Source organism: Coregonus lavaretus, assembly GCF_964263955.1.
Source record: "Coregonus lavaretus genome assembly, contig: HAP1_SCAFFOLD_4404, whole genome shotgun sequence".
NCBI classification, from domain to species: domain Eukaryota; kingdom Metazoa; phylum Chordata; class Actinopteri; order Salmoniformes; family Salmonidae; genus Coregonus; species Coregonus lavaretus.
In genome coordinates, this window is record NW_028161326.1 from 13360 (window position 1) to 33269 (window position 19910).

The following is a 19910-nucleotide window of genomic DNA, read 5'->3' on the forward strand; positions in this document are numbered from 1 at the left end:
GACTGACCCGGAACCAAAACATTTAATCACTTCCTTTCCTTCGAAAACAAGCCACGCCTTCTTCCACCCAGTTGTCAAAACATAAACAGACAGCTACGGGAGTGGGAGTCAAACCTAAAGAAGTTTGGGAGTCAAACAATCCACCCCGGTGGTGTGCAGCTAAGTTCAGCAATAGGTTCTTCTTCAAGCGTTTGGAGAGCATCTTGGAGAACAGCCATGGAAGCTCAGCTGAAGAAGGAGCTGGGAGCATCCATGCTGAAGTCAACTGGCCATTCTGGAGGTGGTTGTATCAGCCAGGGACAGAGCTTTGATACTGACCACGGGAGAGTGTTTGTCAAGATCAACCACAAGAGTCAGGTTCTTCATTTACTTAATTACCAATTCCATACTGCATGCCTTTACATTGACATATGAAGTCACTCAAAATAGATTAGCACTGTAAAATAGTAGCCTAATAAGGATAATTTGTCAGAAATATCAAACATTATTTTGTTGCAAGCTATTTAGCTACACACTGTATCAAATGAATTACAGTAGCCAGCACTCTGAGAGCAAAGGATTAGGATTCACAATAGAGCCATCCAGTCATGTGATGGCAAAATCAGGGCACTGTTGTGCACAGAGCTGGATGTTTTTATGTGATGGGACAGCCCTAATCCTGACCTCTGAAAAGTCATAAACTGCCGTCTCTGAAGGCTGCTAGACTACTTCCGTGGGAGGCTAGTTTTGCATGTTTTGTAAACAAGTGATCAATTGTACATAGAAACATACATAATCACTTTTTCTGTACAATACATTTCATCACAAAGGGCTGTGCCACTATCTCAAGGTATGGTATAATTCCTTGGTCAATCTCATGATGATCCTCACGTCTCCTATCCTCGTTCCCCAGGCGAAGCGTATGTTTGATGGGGAGCTGGCTAGCTTGGAAGCCATCGTCATGACAGACACAGTGAAGGTCCCCAAGCCTGTCAAGGTGATAGAGCTGGATACAGGAGGGGCTGTGTTCGTCATGGAACATGTTGACATGAGGGGTCTCAGCAGGTAAGAGAATCTCCTCATATACTGTATAATACACGTCTTTGATCTTTCTTCTTCTTCTTCTTCTTCTTCTTCTTCTTCTTCTTCTTCTTCTTCTTCTTCTTCTTCTTCTGTATGCATTAGTAAAGTATTAGTGCTATGTCAGACTTTATTGTGATGATTGAGTGTGTTAATGATTGTCTGATTGATTCCCCCAGGCACTCTAAGCAGCTGGGAGAGCTTCTGGCTGATCTGCACCTACACAACCAGAGACACAGGGACAGACAGAATAAGGAACAGCAGACAGTTGGTAACTCACCTAGTCCATTGATTGACTGATCTATTTTTTTGGGTAAAACAATTCGTACAGTTTAAAAGTCAAGCTTTCTCACGTATACAACATCAGACTACTGCATGCCTTCACTCACCACTCTATTAAATGTAAACAGGAAAAGGACCTGATGTTCCTGTCATTGACCAGTTTGGGTTCCATGTCCCCACATGCTGTGGATACCTCCCTCAGGTGAGCTATTATGCAACAGATTGTCTGATATTGGGAGACAACTAGATTTCCACCTTTCCCACAAGTGAATACGAGACTGGAATATGTGGTAACATGGGATTTAAACTGTATGCTGTACAAATAAATAAACAGAGTCGCACACTCAATATACAAGCTCCCAGTAATTTATTGGGTAAACCACCAACGTTTCGGCATCGCTGTGCCTTCAACATGGGCTTTAAAAGACAAACTGGAGAGAAAACCTGCCACTTTTTGAATGACATTTATCTGTGTTCCACTTTCTAACCTCTCTTTGTCTCTCTCTCTCATCAGGAGAATGAGTGGCAGAGTGACTGGGTAACATTCTACTCTCAGCACAGACTACAGCACCAACTCAACATGGTGGAGACGTCTTATGGAGACAGGGAGGCCAGGGAACTATGGTCCCAGCTACAGGTAACTGTATAACTAGGTAACTACAGGGAACAGTGGTCCCAGCTACAGGTAACTGTATAACTAGGTAACTACAGGGAACTATGGTCCCAGCTACAGGTAACTGTATAACTAGGTAACTACAGGGAACTATGGTCCCAGCCACAGGTATCTATATAGCTAGGTAACTACAGGGAACTATGGTCCCAACTACAGGTAACTGTATAACTAGGTAACTACAGGGAACTATGGTCCCAGCTACAGGTAACTGTATAACTAGGTAACTACAGGGAACAGTGGTCCCAGCTACAGGTAACTGTATAACTAGGTAACTACAGGGAACTATGGTCCCAGCTACAGGTAACTGTATAACTAGGTAACTACAGGGAACAGTGGTCCCAGCTACAGGTAACTGTATAACTAGGTAACTACAGGGAACTATGGTCCCAGCTACAGGTAACTGTATAACTAGGTAACTACAGGGAACTATGGTCCCAGCCACAGGTATCTATATAGCTAGGTAACTACAGGGAACTATGGTCCCAACTACAGGTAACTGTATAACTAGGTAACTACAGGGAACAGTGGTCCCAGCTACAGGTAACTGTATAACTAGGTAACTACAGGGAACTATGGTCCCAGCTACAGGTAACTGTATAACTAGGTAACTACAGGGAACTGTGGTCCCAGCTACAGGTAACTGTATAACTAGGTAACTACAGGGAACTATGGTCCCAGCTACAGGTAACTGTATAACTAGGTAACTACAGGGAACTATGGTCCCAGCTACAGGTAACTGTATAACTAGGTAACTACAGGGAACTATGGTCCCAGCCACAGGTATCTATATAGCTAGGTAACTACAGGGAACAGTGGTCCCAGCTACAGGTAACTGTTTTTTTTTTTTTTTTTTAGGGGGTAGATCAGCTTTAATATTTCAGATAGATTGTAACTTCCATCAATGTAATTGTCTGCATCACTTCCAATCCCCCATATGTTTTTTTCTCTCGCAAATATACACTGCTCAAAAAAAATAAAGGGAACACTTAAACAACACAATGTAACTCCAAGTCAATCACACTTCTGTGAAATCAAACTGTCCACTTAGGAAGCAACACTGATTGACAATATATTTCACATGCTGTTGTGCAAATGGATTGGACAACAGGTGGAAATTATAGGCAATTAGCAAGACACCCCCAATAAAGGACTGGTTTTGCAGGTGGTGACCACAGACCACTTCTCAGTTCCTATGCTTCCTGGCTGATGTTTTGGTCACTTTTGAATGCTGGCGGAGCTTTCACTCTAGTGGTAGCATGAGATGGAGTCGACAACCCACACAAGTGGCTCAGGTAGTGCAGCTCATCCAGGATGGCACATCAATGCGAGCTGTGGCAAGAAGGTTTGCTGTGTCTGTCAGAGTAGTGTCCAGAGCATGGAGGCGCTACCAGGAGTCAAGCCAGTACATCAGGAGACGTGGAGGAGGCCGTAGGAGGGCAACAACCCAGCAGCAGGGCTGCTACCTCCGCCTTTGTGCAAGGAGGAACAGGAGGAGCACTGCCAGAGCCCTGCAAAATGACCTCCAGCAGGCCACAAATGTGCATGTGTCTGCTCAAACGGTCAGAAACAGACTCCATGAGGGTGGTATGAGGGCCCGACGTCCACAGGTGGGGGTTGTGCTTACAGCCCAACACCGTGCAGGACTTTTGTTATTTGCCAGAGAACACCAAGATTGGCAAATTCGCCACTGGCGCCCTGTGCTCTTCACAGATGAAAGCAGGTTCACACTGAGCACATGTGACAGACGTGACAGAGTCTGGAGACGCCGTGGAGAACGTTCTGCTGCCTGCAACATCCTCCAGCATGACCTGTTTGGCGGTGGGTCAGTCATGGTGTGGGGTGGCATATCTTTGGGGGGCCGCACAGCCCTCCATGTGCTCGCCAGAGGTAGCCTGACTGCCATTAGGTACCGAGATGAGATCCTCAGACCCCTTGTGAGACCATATGCTGGTGCGGTTGGCCCTGGGGTCCTCCTAATGCAAGACAATGCTAGACCTCATGTGGCTGGAGTGTGTCAGCAGTTCCTGCAAGAGGAAGGCATTGATGCTATGGACTGGCCCGCCCGTTCCCCAGACCTGAATCCAATTGAGCACATCTGGGACATCATGTCTCGCTCCATCCACCAACGCCACGTTGCACCACATACTGTCCAGGAGTTGGCAGATGTTTTAGTCCAGGTCTGGGAGGAGATCCCTCAGGAGACCATCCGCCACCTCATCAGGAGCATGCCCAGGCGTTGTAGGGAGGTCATACAGGCACGTGGAGGCCACACACACTACTGAGCCTCATTTTGACTTGTTTTAAGGACATTACATCAAAGTTGGATCAGCCTGTAGTGTGGTTTTCCACTTTAATTTTGAGGGTGACTCCAAATCCAGACCTCCATGGGTTGATAAATTTGATTTCCATTGATAATTTTTGTGTGATTTTGTTGTCAGCACATTCAACTATGTAAAGAAAAAAGTATTTAATAAGATTATTTCATTCATTCAGATCTAGGATGTGTTATTTTAGTGTTCCCTTTATTTTTTTGAGCAGTGTATATATACATACATTTTTTTTTTTTTACATATATATATATATATACATACATACATATATATATATATACAGTGGGGAGAACAAGTATTTGATACACTGCCGATTTTGCAGGTTTTCCTACTTACAAAGTATGTAGAGGTCTGTCATTTTTATCATAGGTACACTTCAACTGTGAGAGACGGAATCTAAAACAAAAATCCAGAAAATCAAATTGTATGATTTTTAAGTAATTCATTTGCATTTTATTGCATGACATACAGTGGAGAAAAAATGTATTTAGTCAAATCAAAATCAAATCAAATCAAATTTTATTGGTACCGAATACAACAGGTGCAGACATTACAGTGAAATGCTTACTTACAGCCCTTAACCAACAGTGCATTTATTTTAAACAAAAAAAAGTAAAAATAAAACAACAACAAAAAAAAGTGTTGAGAAAAAAAGAGCAGAAGTAAAATAAAGTGACAGTAGGGAGGCTATATATACAGGGGGGTACCGTTGCAGAGTCAATGTGCGGGGGCACCGGCTAGTTGAGGTAGTTGAGGTAATATGTACATGCGGGTAGAGTTAAAGTGACTATGCATAAATACTTAACAGAGTAGCAGCAGCGTAAAAAGGATGGGGTGGGGGGGCAGTGCAAATAGTCCGGGTAGCCATGATTAGCTGTTCAGGAGTCTTATGGCTTGGGGGTAGAAGCTGTTGAGAAGTCTTTTGGACCTAGACTTGGCACTCCGGTACCGCTTGCCGTGCGGTAGCAGAGAGAACAGTCTATGACTAGGGTGGCTGGAGTCTTTGACAATTTTGAGGGCCTTCCTCTGACACCGCCTGGTATAGAGGTCCTGGATGGCAGGAAGCTTTGCCCCAGTGATGTACTGGGCCGTACGCACTACCCTCTGTAGTGCCTTGCGGTCGGAGGCCAAGCAGTTGCCATACCAGGCGGTGATGCAACCAGTCAGGATGCTCTCGATGGTGCAGCTGTAGAATTTTTTGAGGATCTGAGGACCCATGCCAAATCTTTTCAGTCTCCTGAGGGGGAATAGGCTTTGTCGTGCCCTCTTCACAACTGTCTTGGTGTGTTTGGACCATGATAGTTCGTTGGTGATGTGGACACCAAGGAACTTGAAGCTCTCAACCTGTTCCACTACAGCCCCGTCGATGAGAATGGGGGCCACCAATTGTCAGCCACCAATTGTGCAAGTTCTCCCACTTAAAAAGATGAGAGAGGCCTGTAATTTTCATCATAGGTACACGTCAACTATGACAGACAAAATGAGAAAAAAATATCCAGAAAATCACATTGTAGGATTTTTTATGAATTTATTTGCAAATTATGGTGGAAAATAAGTATTTGGTCAATAACAAAAGTTTCTCAATACTTTGTTATATACCCTTTGTTGGCAATGACACAGGTCAAACGTTTTCTGTAAGTCTTCACAAGGTTTTCACACACTGTTGCTGGTATTTTGGCCCATTCCTCCATGCAGATCTCCTCTAGAGCAGTGATGTTTTGGGGCTGTCGCTGGGCAACACGGACTTTCAACTCCCTCCAAAGATTTTCTATGGGGTTGAGATCTGGAGACTGGCTAGGCCACTCCAGGACCTTGAAATGCTTCTTACGAAGCCACTCCTTCGTTGCCCGGGCGGTGTGTTTGGGATCATTGTCATGCTGAAAGACCCAGCCACGTTTCATCTTCAATGCCCTTGCTGATGGAAGGAGGTTTTCACTCAAAATCTCACGATACATGGCCCCATTCATTCTTTCCTTTACACGGATCAGTCGTCCTGGTCCCTTTGCAGAAAAACAGCCCCAAAGCATGATGTTTCCACCCCCATGCTTCACAGTAGGTATGGTGTTCTTTGGATGCAACTCAGCATTTTTTGTCCTCCAAACACGACAAGTTGAGTTTTTACCAAAAAGTTATATTTTGGTTTCATCTGACCATATGACATTCTCCCAATCCTCTTCTTGATCATCCAAATGCACTCTAGCAAACTTCAGACGGGCCTGGACATGTACTGGCTTAAGCAGGGGGACACGTCTGGCACTGCAGGATTTGAGTCCCTGGCGGCGTAGTGTGTTACTGATGGTAGGCTTTGTTACTTTGGTCCCAGCTCTCTGCAGGTCATTCACTAGGTCCCCCCGTGTGGTTCTGGGATTTTTGCTCACCGTTCTTGTGATCATTTTGACCCCACGGGGTGAGATCTTGCGTGGAGCCCCAGATCGAGGGATATTATCAGTGGTCTTGTATGTCTTCCATTTCCTAATAATTGCTCCCACAGTTGATTTCTTCAAACCAAGCTGCTTACCTATTGCAGATTCAGTCTTCCCAGCCTGGTGCAGGTCTACAATTTTGTTTCTGGTGTCCTTTGACAGCTCTTTGGTCTTGGCCATAGTGGAGTTTGGAGTGTGACTGTTTGAGGTTGTGGACAGGTGTATTTTATACTGATAACAAGTTCAAACAGGTGCCATTAATACAGGTAACGAGTGGAGGACAGAGGAGCATCTTAAAGAAGAAGTTACAGGTCTGTGAGAGCCAGAAATCTTGCTTGCTTGTAGGTGACCAAATAGTTATTTTCCACCATAATTTGCAAATAAATTCATTAAAAATCCTACAATGTGATTTTCTGGATTTTTTTTCCTCAATTTGTCTGTCATAGTTGACGTGTACCTATGATGAAAATTACAGGCCTCTCTCGTCTTTTTAAGTGGGAGAACTTGCACAATTGGTGGCTGACTAAATACTTTTTTTTCCCACTGTAAGTATTTGATCACCTACCAACCAGTAAGAATTCCGGCTCTCACAGACCTGTTAGTTTTTCTTTAAGAAGCCCTCCTGTTCTCCACTCATTACCTGTATTAACTGCACCTGTTTGAACTCGTTACCTGTATAAAAGACACCTGTCCACACACTCAATCAAACAGACTCCAACCTCTCCACAATGCCCAAGACCAGAGAGCTGTGAAAGGACATCAGGGATATAATTGTAGACCTGCACAAGGCTGGGATGGGCTACAGGACAATAGGCAAGCAGCTTGGTGAGAAGGCAACAACTGTTGGCGCAATTATTAGAAAATGGAAGAAGTTCAAGATGACAGTCAATCACCCTCGGTCTGGGGCTCCATGCAAGATCTCACCTCGTAGGGCATCAATGATCATGAGGAAGGTGAGGGATCAGCCCAGAACTACACGGCAGGACCTGGTCAATGACCTGAAGAGAGCTGGGACCACAGTCTCAAAGAAAACCATTAGTAACACACTACGCCGTCATGGATTAAAATCCTGCAGCGCACGCAAGGTCCCCCTGCTCAAGCCAGCGCATGTCCAGGCCCATCTGAAGTTTGCCAATGACCATCTGGATGATCCAGAGGAGGAATGGGAGAAGGTCATGTGGTCTGATGAGACAAAAATAGAGCTTTTTGGTCTAAACTCCACTCGCCGTGTTTGGAGGAAGAAGAAGGATGAGTACAACCCCAAGAACACCATCCCAACCGTGAAGCATGGAGGTGGAAACATCATTCTTTGGGGATGCTTTTCTGCAAAGGGGACAGGACGACTGCACCGTATTGAGGGGAGGATGGATGGGGCCATATATCGCGAGATCTTGGCCAACAACCTCCTTCCCTCAGTAAGAGCATTGAAGATGGGTCGTGGCTGGGTCTTCCATTTACATTTACATTTACGTCATTTAGCAGACGCTCTTATCCAGAGCGACTTACAAATTGGTGCATTCACCCTATAGCCAGTGGGTTAACCACTTTACAATAATTTTTTTATTCCATTTTTTTTTTTTTTTTTTTTTGGGTGGGGGGGGGTTGGGGGGGGGGGGTAGAAGGATTACTTTATCCTATCCCAGGTATTCCTTAAAGAGGTGGGGTTTCAAATGTCTCCGGAAGGTGGTGAGTGACTCCGCTGTCCTGGCGTCGTGAGGGAGCTTGTTCCACCATTGGGGTGCCAGAGCAGCGAACAGTTTTGACTGGGCTGAGCGGGAACTATGCTTCCGCAGAGGAAGGGGAGCCAGCAGGCCAGAGGTGGATGAACGCAATGCCCTCGTTTGGGTGTAGGGACTGATCAGAGCCTGAAGGTACGGAGGTGCCGTTCCCCTCACTGCTCCATAGGCAAGCACCATGGTCTTGTAACGGATGCGAGCTTCAACTGGAAGCCAGTGGAGTGTGCGGAGGAGGGGGGTGACGTAAGAGAACTTGGGAAGGTTGAACACCACACGGGCTGCGGCATTCTGGATGAGTTGTAGGGGTTTAATGGCACAGGCAGGGAGCCCAGCCAACAGCGAGTTGCAGTAATCCAGACGGGAATTCCAGCATGACAACGACCCGAAACACACAGCCAGGGCAACTAAGGAGTGGCTCCGTAAGAAGCATCTCAAGGTCCTGGAGTGGCCTAGCCAGTCTCCAGACCTGAACCCAATAGAAAATCTTTGGAGGGAGCTGAAAGTCCGTATTGCCCAGCGACAGCCCCGAAACCTGAAGGATCTGGAGAAGGTCTGTATGGAGGAGTGGGCCAAAATCTCTGCTGCAGTGTGTGCAAACATGGTCAAGACCTACAGGAAACGTATGATCTCTGTAATTGCAAACAAAGGTTTCTGTACCAAATATTAAGTTCTGCTTTTCTGATGTATCAAATACTTATGTCATGCAATAAAATGCTAATTAATTACTTAAAAATCATACAATGTGATTTTCTGGATTTTTGTTTTAGATTCCGTCTCTCAAGTGTACCTATGATAAAAAATTACAGACCTCTACATGCTTTGTAAGTAGGGAAACCTGCAAAATCGGCAGTGTATCAAATACTTGTTCTCCCCACTGTATATATAGATATACACATACACATACAGTGAGGGAAAAAAGTATTTGATCCCCTGCTGATTTTGTACATTTGCCCACTGACAAAGAAATGATCAGTCTATAATTTTAATGGTAAGTTTATTTGAACGGTGAGAGACAGAATAACAACAATAAAATCCAGAAAAACGCATGTCAAAATTTGTTATAAATTGATTTGCATTTGAATGAGGGAAATACATATTTGACCCCCTCTCAATCAGAAAGATTTCTGGCTCCAAGTTATCTTTTATACAGGTAACGAGCTGAGATTAGGAGCACACTCTTAAAGGGAGTGCTCCTAATCTCAGTTTGTTACCTGTATAAAAGACACCTGTCCACAATCAATCAGATTCCAAACTCTCCACCATGGCCAAGGCCAAAGAGCTCTCCAAGGATGTCAGGGACAAGATTGTAGACCTACACAAGGCTGGAATGGGCTACAAGACCATCGCCAAGCAGCTTGGTGAGAAGGTGACAACAGTTGGTGCGATTATTCTCAAATGGAAGAAACACAAAATAACTGTCAATCTCCCTCGGCCTGGGGCTCCATGCAAGATCTCACCTCGTGGAGTTGCAATGATCATGAGAACGGTGAGGAATCAGCCCAGAACTACACGGGAGGATCTTGTCAATGATCTCAAGGCAGCTGGGACCATAGTCACCAAGAAAACAATTGGTAACACACTACGCCGTGAAGGACTGAAATCCTGCAGCGCCCGCAAGGTCCCCTGCTCAAGAAAGCACATATACAGGCCCGTCTGAAGTTTGCCAATGAACATCTGAATGATTCAGAGGAGAACTGGGTGAAAGTGTTGTGGTCAGATGAGACCAAAATCGAGCTCTTTGCCATCAACTCAACTCGCCGTGTTTGGAGGAGGAGGAATGCTGCCTATGACCCCAAGAACACCATCCCCACCGTCAAACATGGAGGTGGAAACATTATGCTTTGGGGGTGTTTTTCTGCTAAGGGGACAAGACAACTTCACCGCATCAAAGGGATGATGGACGGGGCCATGTACCGTCCAATCTTGAGTGAGAAACCTTCTTCCCTCAGCCAGGGCATTGAAAATGGGTCGTGGATGGGTATTCCAGCATGACAAGGACCCAAAACACACAGCCAAGGCAAGAAAGGAGTGGCTCAAGAAGAAGCACATTAAGGTCCTGGAGTGGCCTAGCCAGTCTCCAGACCTTAATCCCATAGAAAATCTGTGGAGGGAGCTGAAGGTTCGAGTTGCCAAACGTCAGGCTCGAAACCTTAATGACTTGGAGAAGATCTGCAAAGAGGAGTGGGACAAAATCCCTCCTGAGATGTGTGCAAACCTGGTGGCCAACTACAAGAAACGTCTGACCTCTGTGATTGCCAACAAGGGTTTTGCCACCAAGTACAAAGTCATGTTTTGCAGAGGGGTCAAATACTTATTTCCCTCATTAAAATGCAAATCAATTTATAACATTTTTAAAATGCTTTTTCCTGCATTTTTTGGTTGTTATTCTGTCTCTCACTGTTCAAATAAACCTACCATTAAAACGATAGACTGATCATGTCTTTGTCAGTGGGCAAACGTACAAAATCAGCAGGGGATCAAATGCTTTTTTCCCTCACTGTATACACATACATACACACACACACACACACACACACACACACACACACATATACATACATACAGTGGGGGAAAAAAGTATTTAGTCAGCCACCAATTGTGCAAGTTCTCCCACTTAAAAAGATGAGAGAGGCCTGTAATTTTCATCATAGGTACACGTCAACTATGACAGACAAAATGAGAAAAGAAATTCCAGAAAATCACATTGTAGGATTTTTAATGAATTTATTTGCAAATTATGGTAGAAAATAAGTATTTGGTCAATAACAAAAAAGTTTCTCAATACTTTGTTATATACCCTTTGTTGGCAATGACACAGGTCAAACGTTTTCTGTAAGTCTTCACAAGGTTTTCACACACTGTTGCTGGTATTTTGGCCCATTCCTCCATGCAGATCTCCTCTAGAGCAGTGATGTTTTGGGGCTGTCGCTGGGCAACACAGATTTTCAACTCCCTCCAAAGATTTTCTATGGGGTTGAGATCTGGAGACTGGCTAGGCCACTCCAGGACCTTGAAATGCTTCTTACGAAGCCACTCCTTCGTTGCCCGGGCGGTGTGTTTGGGATCATTGTCATGCTGAAAGACCCAGCCACGTTTCATCTTCAATGCCCTTGCTGATGGAAGGAGGTTTTCACTCAAAATCTCACGATACATTGCCCCATTCATTCTTTCCTTTACACGGATCAGTCGTCCTGGTCCCTTTGCAGAAAAACAGCCCCAAAGCATGATGTTTCCACCCCCATGCTTCACAGTAGGTATGGTGTTCTTTGGATGCAACTCAGCATTCTTTGTACTCCAAACACGACGAGTTGAGTTTTTACCAAAAAGTTATATTTTGGTTTCATCTGACCATATGACATTCTCCCAATCCTCTTCTGGATCATCCAAATGCACTCTAGCAAACTTCAGACGGGCCTGGACATGTACTGGCTTAAGCAGGGGGACACAGCAGGATTTGAGTCCCTGGCGGCGTAGTGTGTTACTGATGGTAGGCTTTGTTACTTTGGTCCCAGCTCTCTGCAGGTCATTCACTAGGTCCCCCCGTGTGGTTCTGGGATTTTTGCTCACCGTTCTTGTGATCATTTTGACCCCACGGCGTGAGATCTTGCGTGGAGCCCCAGATCGAGGGAGATTATCAGTGGTGTTGTATGTCTTCCATTTCCTAATAATTGCTCCCACAGTTGATTTCTTCAAACCAAGCTGCTTACCTATTGCAGATTCAGTCTTCCCAGCCTGGTGCAGGTCTACAATTTTGTTTCTGGTGTCCTTTGACAGCTCTTTGGTCTTGGCCATAGTGGAGTTTGGAGTGTGACTGTTTGAGGTTGTGGACAGGTGTATTTTATACTGATAACAAGTTCAAACAGGTGCCATTAATACAGGAAACGAGGGGAGGACAGAGGAGCCTCTTAAAGAAGAAGTTACAGGTCTGTGAGAGCCAGAAATCTTGCTTGTTTGTAGGTGACCAAATACTTATTTTCCACCATAATTTGCAAATAAATTCATTAAAAATCCTACAATGTGATTTTCTGGATTTTTTTTCCTCAATTTGTCTGTCATAGTTGACGTGTACCTATGATGAAAATTACAGGCATCTCTCATCTTTTTAAGTGGGAGAACTTGCACAATTGGTGGTTGACTAAATACTTTTTTTCCCCACTGTACATATATACATACATCCATACACACACATATCATTTTTTAAATTATATTTCCCTTCATTACTTTACTATTTATTTATTTTTTTAAACATTTTTTAGTCATTTAGCAGACGCTCTTATCCAGAGCGACTTACAGTTAGTGAGTGTATACATTATTTTTATTTTTTTCATACTGGCCCCCCGTGGGAAACAAACCCACAACCCTGCTCTACCAACATCCCTACCCTGGACGACGCTGGGCCAATTGTGCGCCGCCCCATGGGTCTCCCGGTCACGGCGAACCAGGATCTCTAGTGGCACAGCTAGCACTGCGATGCAGTGCCTTAGACCACTGCGCCACTCGGGAGTCCTTTCCAACCCCACCACCCCTTCCCCAATTGGAGTAAACTAGTGAACAACAACGCTTAGGCCTCTACTTCCAGCCCATACATACTATATACATTTTATGGACACAGTCAAATTCTACAATAATTATATTTTGTTTGTTTTTACTCCTGAACTTCCTCCGATCATTTTCATGATGTCCATCTGGTTTGCTTCTATATGCCATATTTTTCTAACTGTGCTCTTTCACAAAAGCTCTCAACCTATGACCTATAACCTATATACTTATTATTTACATTTTAGTCATTTAGCAGACGCTCTTATCCAGAGCGACTTACAGTTAGTGAATACATTTTTCTTTTTTTTTTTTTTTTATACTGGCCCCCCGTGGGAATTGAACCCACAACCCTGGCGTTGCAAACGCCATGCTCTATCAACTGAGCTACATCCCTGCCGGCCATTCCCTCCCCTACCCTGGACGACGCTAGGCCAATTGTGCGCCGCCCCATTGGTCTCCCGGTCGCGGCCGGCTGCGACAGAGCCTGGATTCGAACCAGGATCTCTAGTGGCACAGTTAGCACTGCGATGCAGTGCCTTAGACCACTGCGCCACTCAGGACATATGGACACAGCATGCTTTACATTAGTCGTCTTGTTGTTATTGTTATTAGTCCCATCCTTCAGCTCCATTCAACACCTCCCATCTATCACGTAACACCATCCATATTGGATTTCTATTTGCCATATATTTTTCAACTGTGATGTTTTACAAAAGTTCTGAACCTTTCTATTCTCATTGTTTCTACAGATCGTAAATTGAATATAAACATTTTTGCTAAAAGTATTATTATATTATTGATCGATTGACTATGACTTTTCAGATCACCCAGTAGTGCTATCTGCAGGGTTAGCTCCAGGTAAATATTGCAATCCTTTAGCTATTCCTGGACCTGTGTCCAAAAACAAGCTACAAATGGACAGTACCAAAACAAATGATCTAATGATTCTGTCTCTTCGCAGCAAAATCTGCAGAGCTGGGAAGATTGTATCCCCCATATAAATAACATTCTATTGGTAGCAAGAATTTTATATAATAATTTAAATTTAAAAATTATATGTTTTGATTCCGGCGTTGTTTTGCATGTCAGTTCATAAACACTATGCCATGGGATCGGTACGTCAAATCTCTTCCCAACTATTTTGCTAACTATATGGGAAGGCTGTCAATCCTTTGGTCCTTAAATGAAACTGGTATACTTTTTTATTTATCACAATTTTCTTTAACCAATTATATTCTTTAATGCAAGGCCGACGGACAAGTTCCTTTCTTTTTCCACCTTCCACTTTCCTTTTCCATTTTTGTGGTAAGGCTGCAATTATTTGGTTGTAATTTTGGGTAGAGCAGACATTTCCATATGTTTTTGTTAGCTGCATGTGCGACATAACTCCACCAGTCCTACCAATAATATCATTTACGAAGATTATACCTTTGTTAAACATTTTGTCAAAAAAAATTAGTATATTTGAGTTTAACCACAATATTTGTTGCATTATTTGTTCTGTCGTTTCTGGAGGATTAAATTGAAATTGCAACCAACTTTCTATGGCTTGTTTTAGAAATAGTGATATTTGGGAGATTATTTCCTTTTCAAATAACTTAATGTGAGAGGTTGTAATCTGAATAAAGGGAAAAAGGCCATACTTAAACATTGGGTGAGACAATTTTACTAATTTGCTAGAGAACCAGTTCGGATTTAAGTATAACTTTTGTATGACTGAAGCTTTTAGTGATAGGTCTAATGCTTTAATATTTAATCATTTCTGTCCTCCGAATTCATATTCATTATATAAATAGTCCCGTTTAATTTTGTCTGGCTTGTCGTTCCAAATGAAATTGAATATTTTTTTCTCATATAATTTAAAAAACTGTTCGCTAGGCGTAGGCAAGACCATAAGCAAATAGGTAAACTGGGATAATACTAAAGAGTTAATCAGGGTGATTTTTCCACAAATTGACAGGTATTTACCTTTCCATGGTAGCAATATCTTATCTATTTTTGCTAACTTTCTATTAACATTTATTGGAGTGAGATCATTTATTTCATTTGGGATATGTATTCCGAGTATATCCACATCACCATCAGACCATTTTATTGGTAAACTACATGGTAATGTAAAAATTTATTTTTTAGTGATCCAATACGTAATATAGTACATTTATCATAATTTGGTTGTAATCCAGAGAGGTTAGAAAATGTATCTAGATTCTCTATGAGGCTGTGGAGGGACTCAAGTTGTGGATTTAAAAGAAAACATGAATCATCAGCGTACAATGACACCTTTGTTTTTAAGGCATGGTTTTCTAATCCCTTGATATTATTGTTGGATCTGATTTTAATAGCTAACATCTCGATGGCAATAATATATAGATATGCCGATAGTGGACAACCTTGTTTCACTCCTCTTGACAGTTTAAAACTTTCAGAGAAATAGCCATTATTTACTATTTTACACCCAGGGTTACTATACAAAATTGAAATGCTCCTGTCATTTATATATAAACCCCAGTCATACTTTATCAAATGCCTTTTCGAAGTCTGCTATGAATAGTAGGCCTGGTTTCCCAGTTTTTTCATAGTGTTTTATTGTATCCAGTACTTGCCTTATTATCTCCAATGTATAGCCCATGTAAAAAACCTGTTTGATTAGAATGAATAATGTCCAACAATACCTTTTTAATTCTATGCGCTATACATTTTGGTATAATTTTTGCATCACAACACTGAAGTGTAAGGGGCCTCCAATTTTTTTAATGGACTGGATCTTTATATTTTCCACTTGTATCCTGTTTCAGTAATAATGAAATCAGACCTTCTTCTTGAGTGTCTGATAATCTACCATTTACAAAGGAGTGGTTAAAACATGCTAATAACGGTCCTCTGAGTATATCAAAAAAGGTTTGGTATACCTCGACTGGTATGCCATCCAACCCTGGAGTTTTCCCAGACTTAAAGTATTTAATTGCATCCAGAAGTTCCTCCTCTGTAATTTCACCTTCACATGAGTCTTTATGCATGGCTGTTAATTTTACATTATCAATAGGAAAAAAATCTCTACAATTTTCTTCAGTTAGAGGAGATGGAGGCGACTGAAACGAAAACATATGCTTAAAGTACTTTACTTCCTCCTCCAAAATATAATTTGGTGAATCATGGGTGACTCCGTCATTTGTAACCAGTTTCAATAAATTATTTTTGGTAGCATTCCTATGTTGAAGATTAAAAAAGAATTTTGTACATTTTTCCCCATATTCCATCCAGTTTGCTTTATTTTTATAATATATTACACTTGATCTTTCTTGAATAAATTTCTCAATTTCTTTTTGTTTTTCCTCTAATTTATTCTGAGCCTCTATGTTACAGTTTTTATTGCTATCTATCTGTTCTGTTAGACCTTCTATTTCCTTTGTTAGTGTGGACTCTTTTGACCTAAATTGCTTTTGTTTTCGAGATGAGCACTGAATTGCATGGCCTCTAAAGGCACAATTAAAGGTGTCCCAAAGGTGTCCCAAAAATCAGTTATACATTCCTCTGTCCTAGTTAAAAACAAGTTATCATCCAATAGGCTTTGATTAAATTTCCAATATCCTTGCCCACGTGGAAATTCAGTAAGAGTAATGTATATGCCAATTATATGATGGTCCGACCGCATTCTATCCCCTAACAACACTTTTTAAACTTTTGGTGCCAACGAAAATGACATAAGAAAGAAGTCAAGACGACTAGCTTGATTGAGTCTCCGCCATGAATATCTCACTAGATCAGGATATTTAAGCCTCCATATACAGTGAGCACCATAATTCATTGGACAGTGACCCTTTTTTATTTTTATTTTGGTTCTGTACTCTAGCACTTTGAGTTTGAAAGGATACAATGACAATGAGGGTGAAGTGCAGACTGTCAGCTTTAATTTGAGGGTATTTTTCATACATATCGGATGAACCGTTTAGAAATGACAGCACCTTTTGTACATGGTCCCCCCATTTTAAGGTACTACACGTATTTGTTAAATTGGCTTCACAGATGTGTGTCGTTAGGCAGGTGTATTCATTTGTGCCGTTAGTGAATGCAGGAGAGCTGTTGATGAATAGTATTGATTCTAGACTTTGCTATTGCCTTTGGAGGTTGTTGTGACAACATGAGGAAGACAGCAGTGTCGATGCAAATGAAGCTGGCCGTCATAAGGCTCAGAAATGAAAATCAATCAATCAGGAACATTGCAAAAACCCTGGCCATGCCCAAGTCAAAAGTTTGGTTCATCATTTAAAAAAACAACCGGTGAACTCAATTATGTAAAAAGACCCGGTAGACCGAGGAAGACCACTGTAGTGGATGACCGGAGAATATGCTCTATGGTGAAGAAAACCCTCCTGACAACAGCCCAACAGATCAAAAACACTCTCCTGGATGTAGGTGTAGACGTGTCAAAGTCTACCATACGTAGAAGACTACACCAGCAGGACTACAGAGGGTAACACTACAAGATGCAAACCACTGATAAGCCTGAAGAACAGAAAAGCTAAAAAGCACCTAAAAGAGCCCCAAGAGTTCTGGAAAAAAGTATTGTGGACAGATGAGACAAAGATTAACATGTGCCAGAGTGATGGAAAGAGGAAAGTGTGGAGAAAAAAAAAGAAATGCCCATGATCCAAAGCATACCTCCTCATCTGTGAAACATGGTGGAGGGGGTGTTATGGCTTGGGCCTGTATGGCTGCCAGTGGAACAGGCTCACTTGTCTTCATCGATGATGTGACTGCAGACAGAAGTAGAACAATGAATTCTGAAGTCTACAGAAATATTTTATCTGCTCAGATAAAACCAAATGCCTCCAAACTCATTGGATGGCACTTCATCATGCAACAAGACAATGACCCTAAACATTCTGCTAGAGCAACAAAGGGATTTTTGATGGCCAAAAAGTGGAAAATCCTTGACTGGCCGAGTCAATCACCGGATCTGAATCCAATTTAACATGCATTTTACATGCTGAAGAGGAGACTGAAGGCAATAAGTCCCCGAAACAAGCATGAACTGAAGATGGCTGCAGTACAGGCCTAGCAGAGCATCACCAGGGAAGATACCCAGCGTCTGGTGATGTCGATGCATCGCAGACTTCAAGCAGTCATTGCATGCAAAGGATATGCAACCAAATATTAACAATGATTACTTTATTCTAGATTCTTATTCTACATTATGTTAAACTGTCCAATGTGTTTTGATGCCCGAAAATGGGGGGGGGGGACCATGTACAAAAGCTTCTATAATTTCTAAACGGTTCATCCGATATGTATGAAAATACCCTCAAACTAAAGCTGACAGTCTGCACATCACCCTCATTGTCATTGTATCCTTTCAAACTCAAAGTGCTAGAGTACAGAACCAAAATAACAAAAACATTGTCACTGAATTATGGTGCTCACTGTATCTACTAGTTCTAATGTATCCATGACATTCACGATTTCCTTAAGAGCATGAGGGTGATTGTTTGTAGTGTGATTTCCTTTACGGTCCATTGAGCTATTTAAAACGGTATTATAATCTCCCACCATAATAAGAGTCTTGAATTGCTTGCAGAGTTGATAATTTATTATATATATTGGCAAAGAAGTGTGGATCACCATTATTTGGTCCGTAAAGGTTAATGAGCCATATATGTTTATGGACCATTAACATATTTAAAATAATCCATCTACCTTGCGTATCTGTTTGGACAATTTGCACATTCGGATCGAAATTACTGTTAATTAATATCATCACCCCTACAGGTAACTGTTAAAACAACAACACAGACTACAGCAGCAGCTCAACATGGTTCTCTACTATGGCCAATCCCAAACCAACCCCTTACCCCTATGCACTTTTTGAGATCTGAGAGAACTTTATGGGTGATTGATCTTCTGTCTGATATCTCCTTTCCCCTCCTTAGCTGAAGATCCCTCAGCTATTTACCGACATCGAGGTGTTCCCCGCCCTGCTTCACGGGGACCTGTGGGGGGGAAACGTGGCAGAGTGTTCCGACGGCCCTGTCATTTTCGACCCCGCCTCCTTCTATGGCCACGCTGAGTACGAGCTGGGCATCGCCGGGATGTTCGGAGGTTTCAGTGACTCCTTCTACTCTGGGTACCACAACAAGATCCCCAAGGCCCCGGGGTTTGATAAGAGGAATCAGCTGTACCAACTCTTCCACTATCTGAACCACTGGAATCACTTTGGTGGAGGATACAGAGGGTCCTCACTGAGGATCATGAAGGATCTGGTTAAATACTGACCACTGATCATCGCTGTACAGTAGCATGATGTACAACTACACTACCCATAATGCTCTGTAACATAAACACACCACACCAACGACACTGACCAGCTTGAAGGACCTTACAAAGTATTACACTGCAGCTTAGTCTTCCATCCAGAAGGGAACAAATCCATTTTTGGGTGAAAATATTAGTTCTTTCGAAAACCTTTTAACTCAAAAAGAAAGAAACAAGAAAACAATGATGCTATGGTATAGAAGAGAGATTCTATATTCCTATTTATCTTGAAATGCTTGAGAAATATATCATTTTTGAGTTCACATTCCACAGCTGTTTGAAAGCATAAGTGTGATTTTAATGCTACAGTGTAAGACTAAACATAGAGTATTGCACATCCATTTGCTTAAATAAGAAACATAGCAGCAAGCAAGGTTATGATCTGTTTGAGTTGTAATAATTAGCTTTGTTAAAAGCTGTGTTAATACTAATAATGCAATGCTAAATAAAGTACATTACTTGCTTCTTTGGTGTTGGTTCTTCCTGTATCCTGGCCAATATACACTAAACTAAGTTGTTGAATACCTCAATAAGGACAATAACCTAAAAAAGGGCAACA

General features: G+C 42.3%; 1 protein-coding gene across 1 annotated transcript; it reads left to right on the plus strand.

Moving 5' to 3' along the window:
* Window positions 1–66: 66 nt before the first annotated feature.
* LOC311120811 (ketosamine-3-kinase-like) lies at window positions 67–19815 on the plus strand. The gene is made up of 6 exons (XM_084195385.1): window positions 67–357; window positions 893–1044; window positions 1239–1330; window positions 1470–1543; window positions 1856–1978; window positions 18970–19815. Exons 1-6 carry the CDS (start codon window positions 217–219, stop codon window positions 19309–19311), a joined length of 924 nt encoding a protein of 307 aa, XP_084051511.1. The 5' UTR covers window positions 67–216; the 3' UTR covers window positions 19312–19815.
* Window positions 19816–19910: the final 95 nt, after the last annotated feature.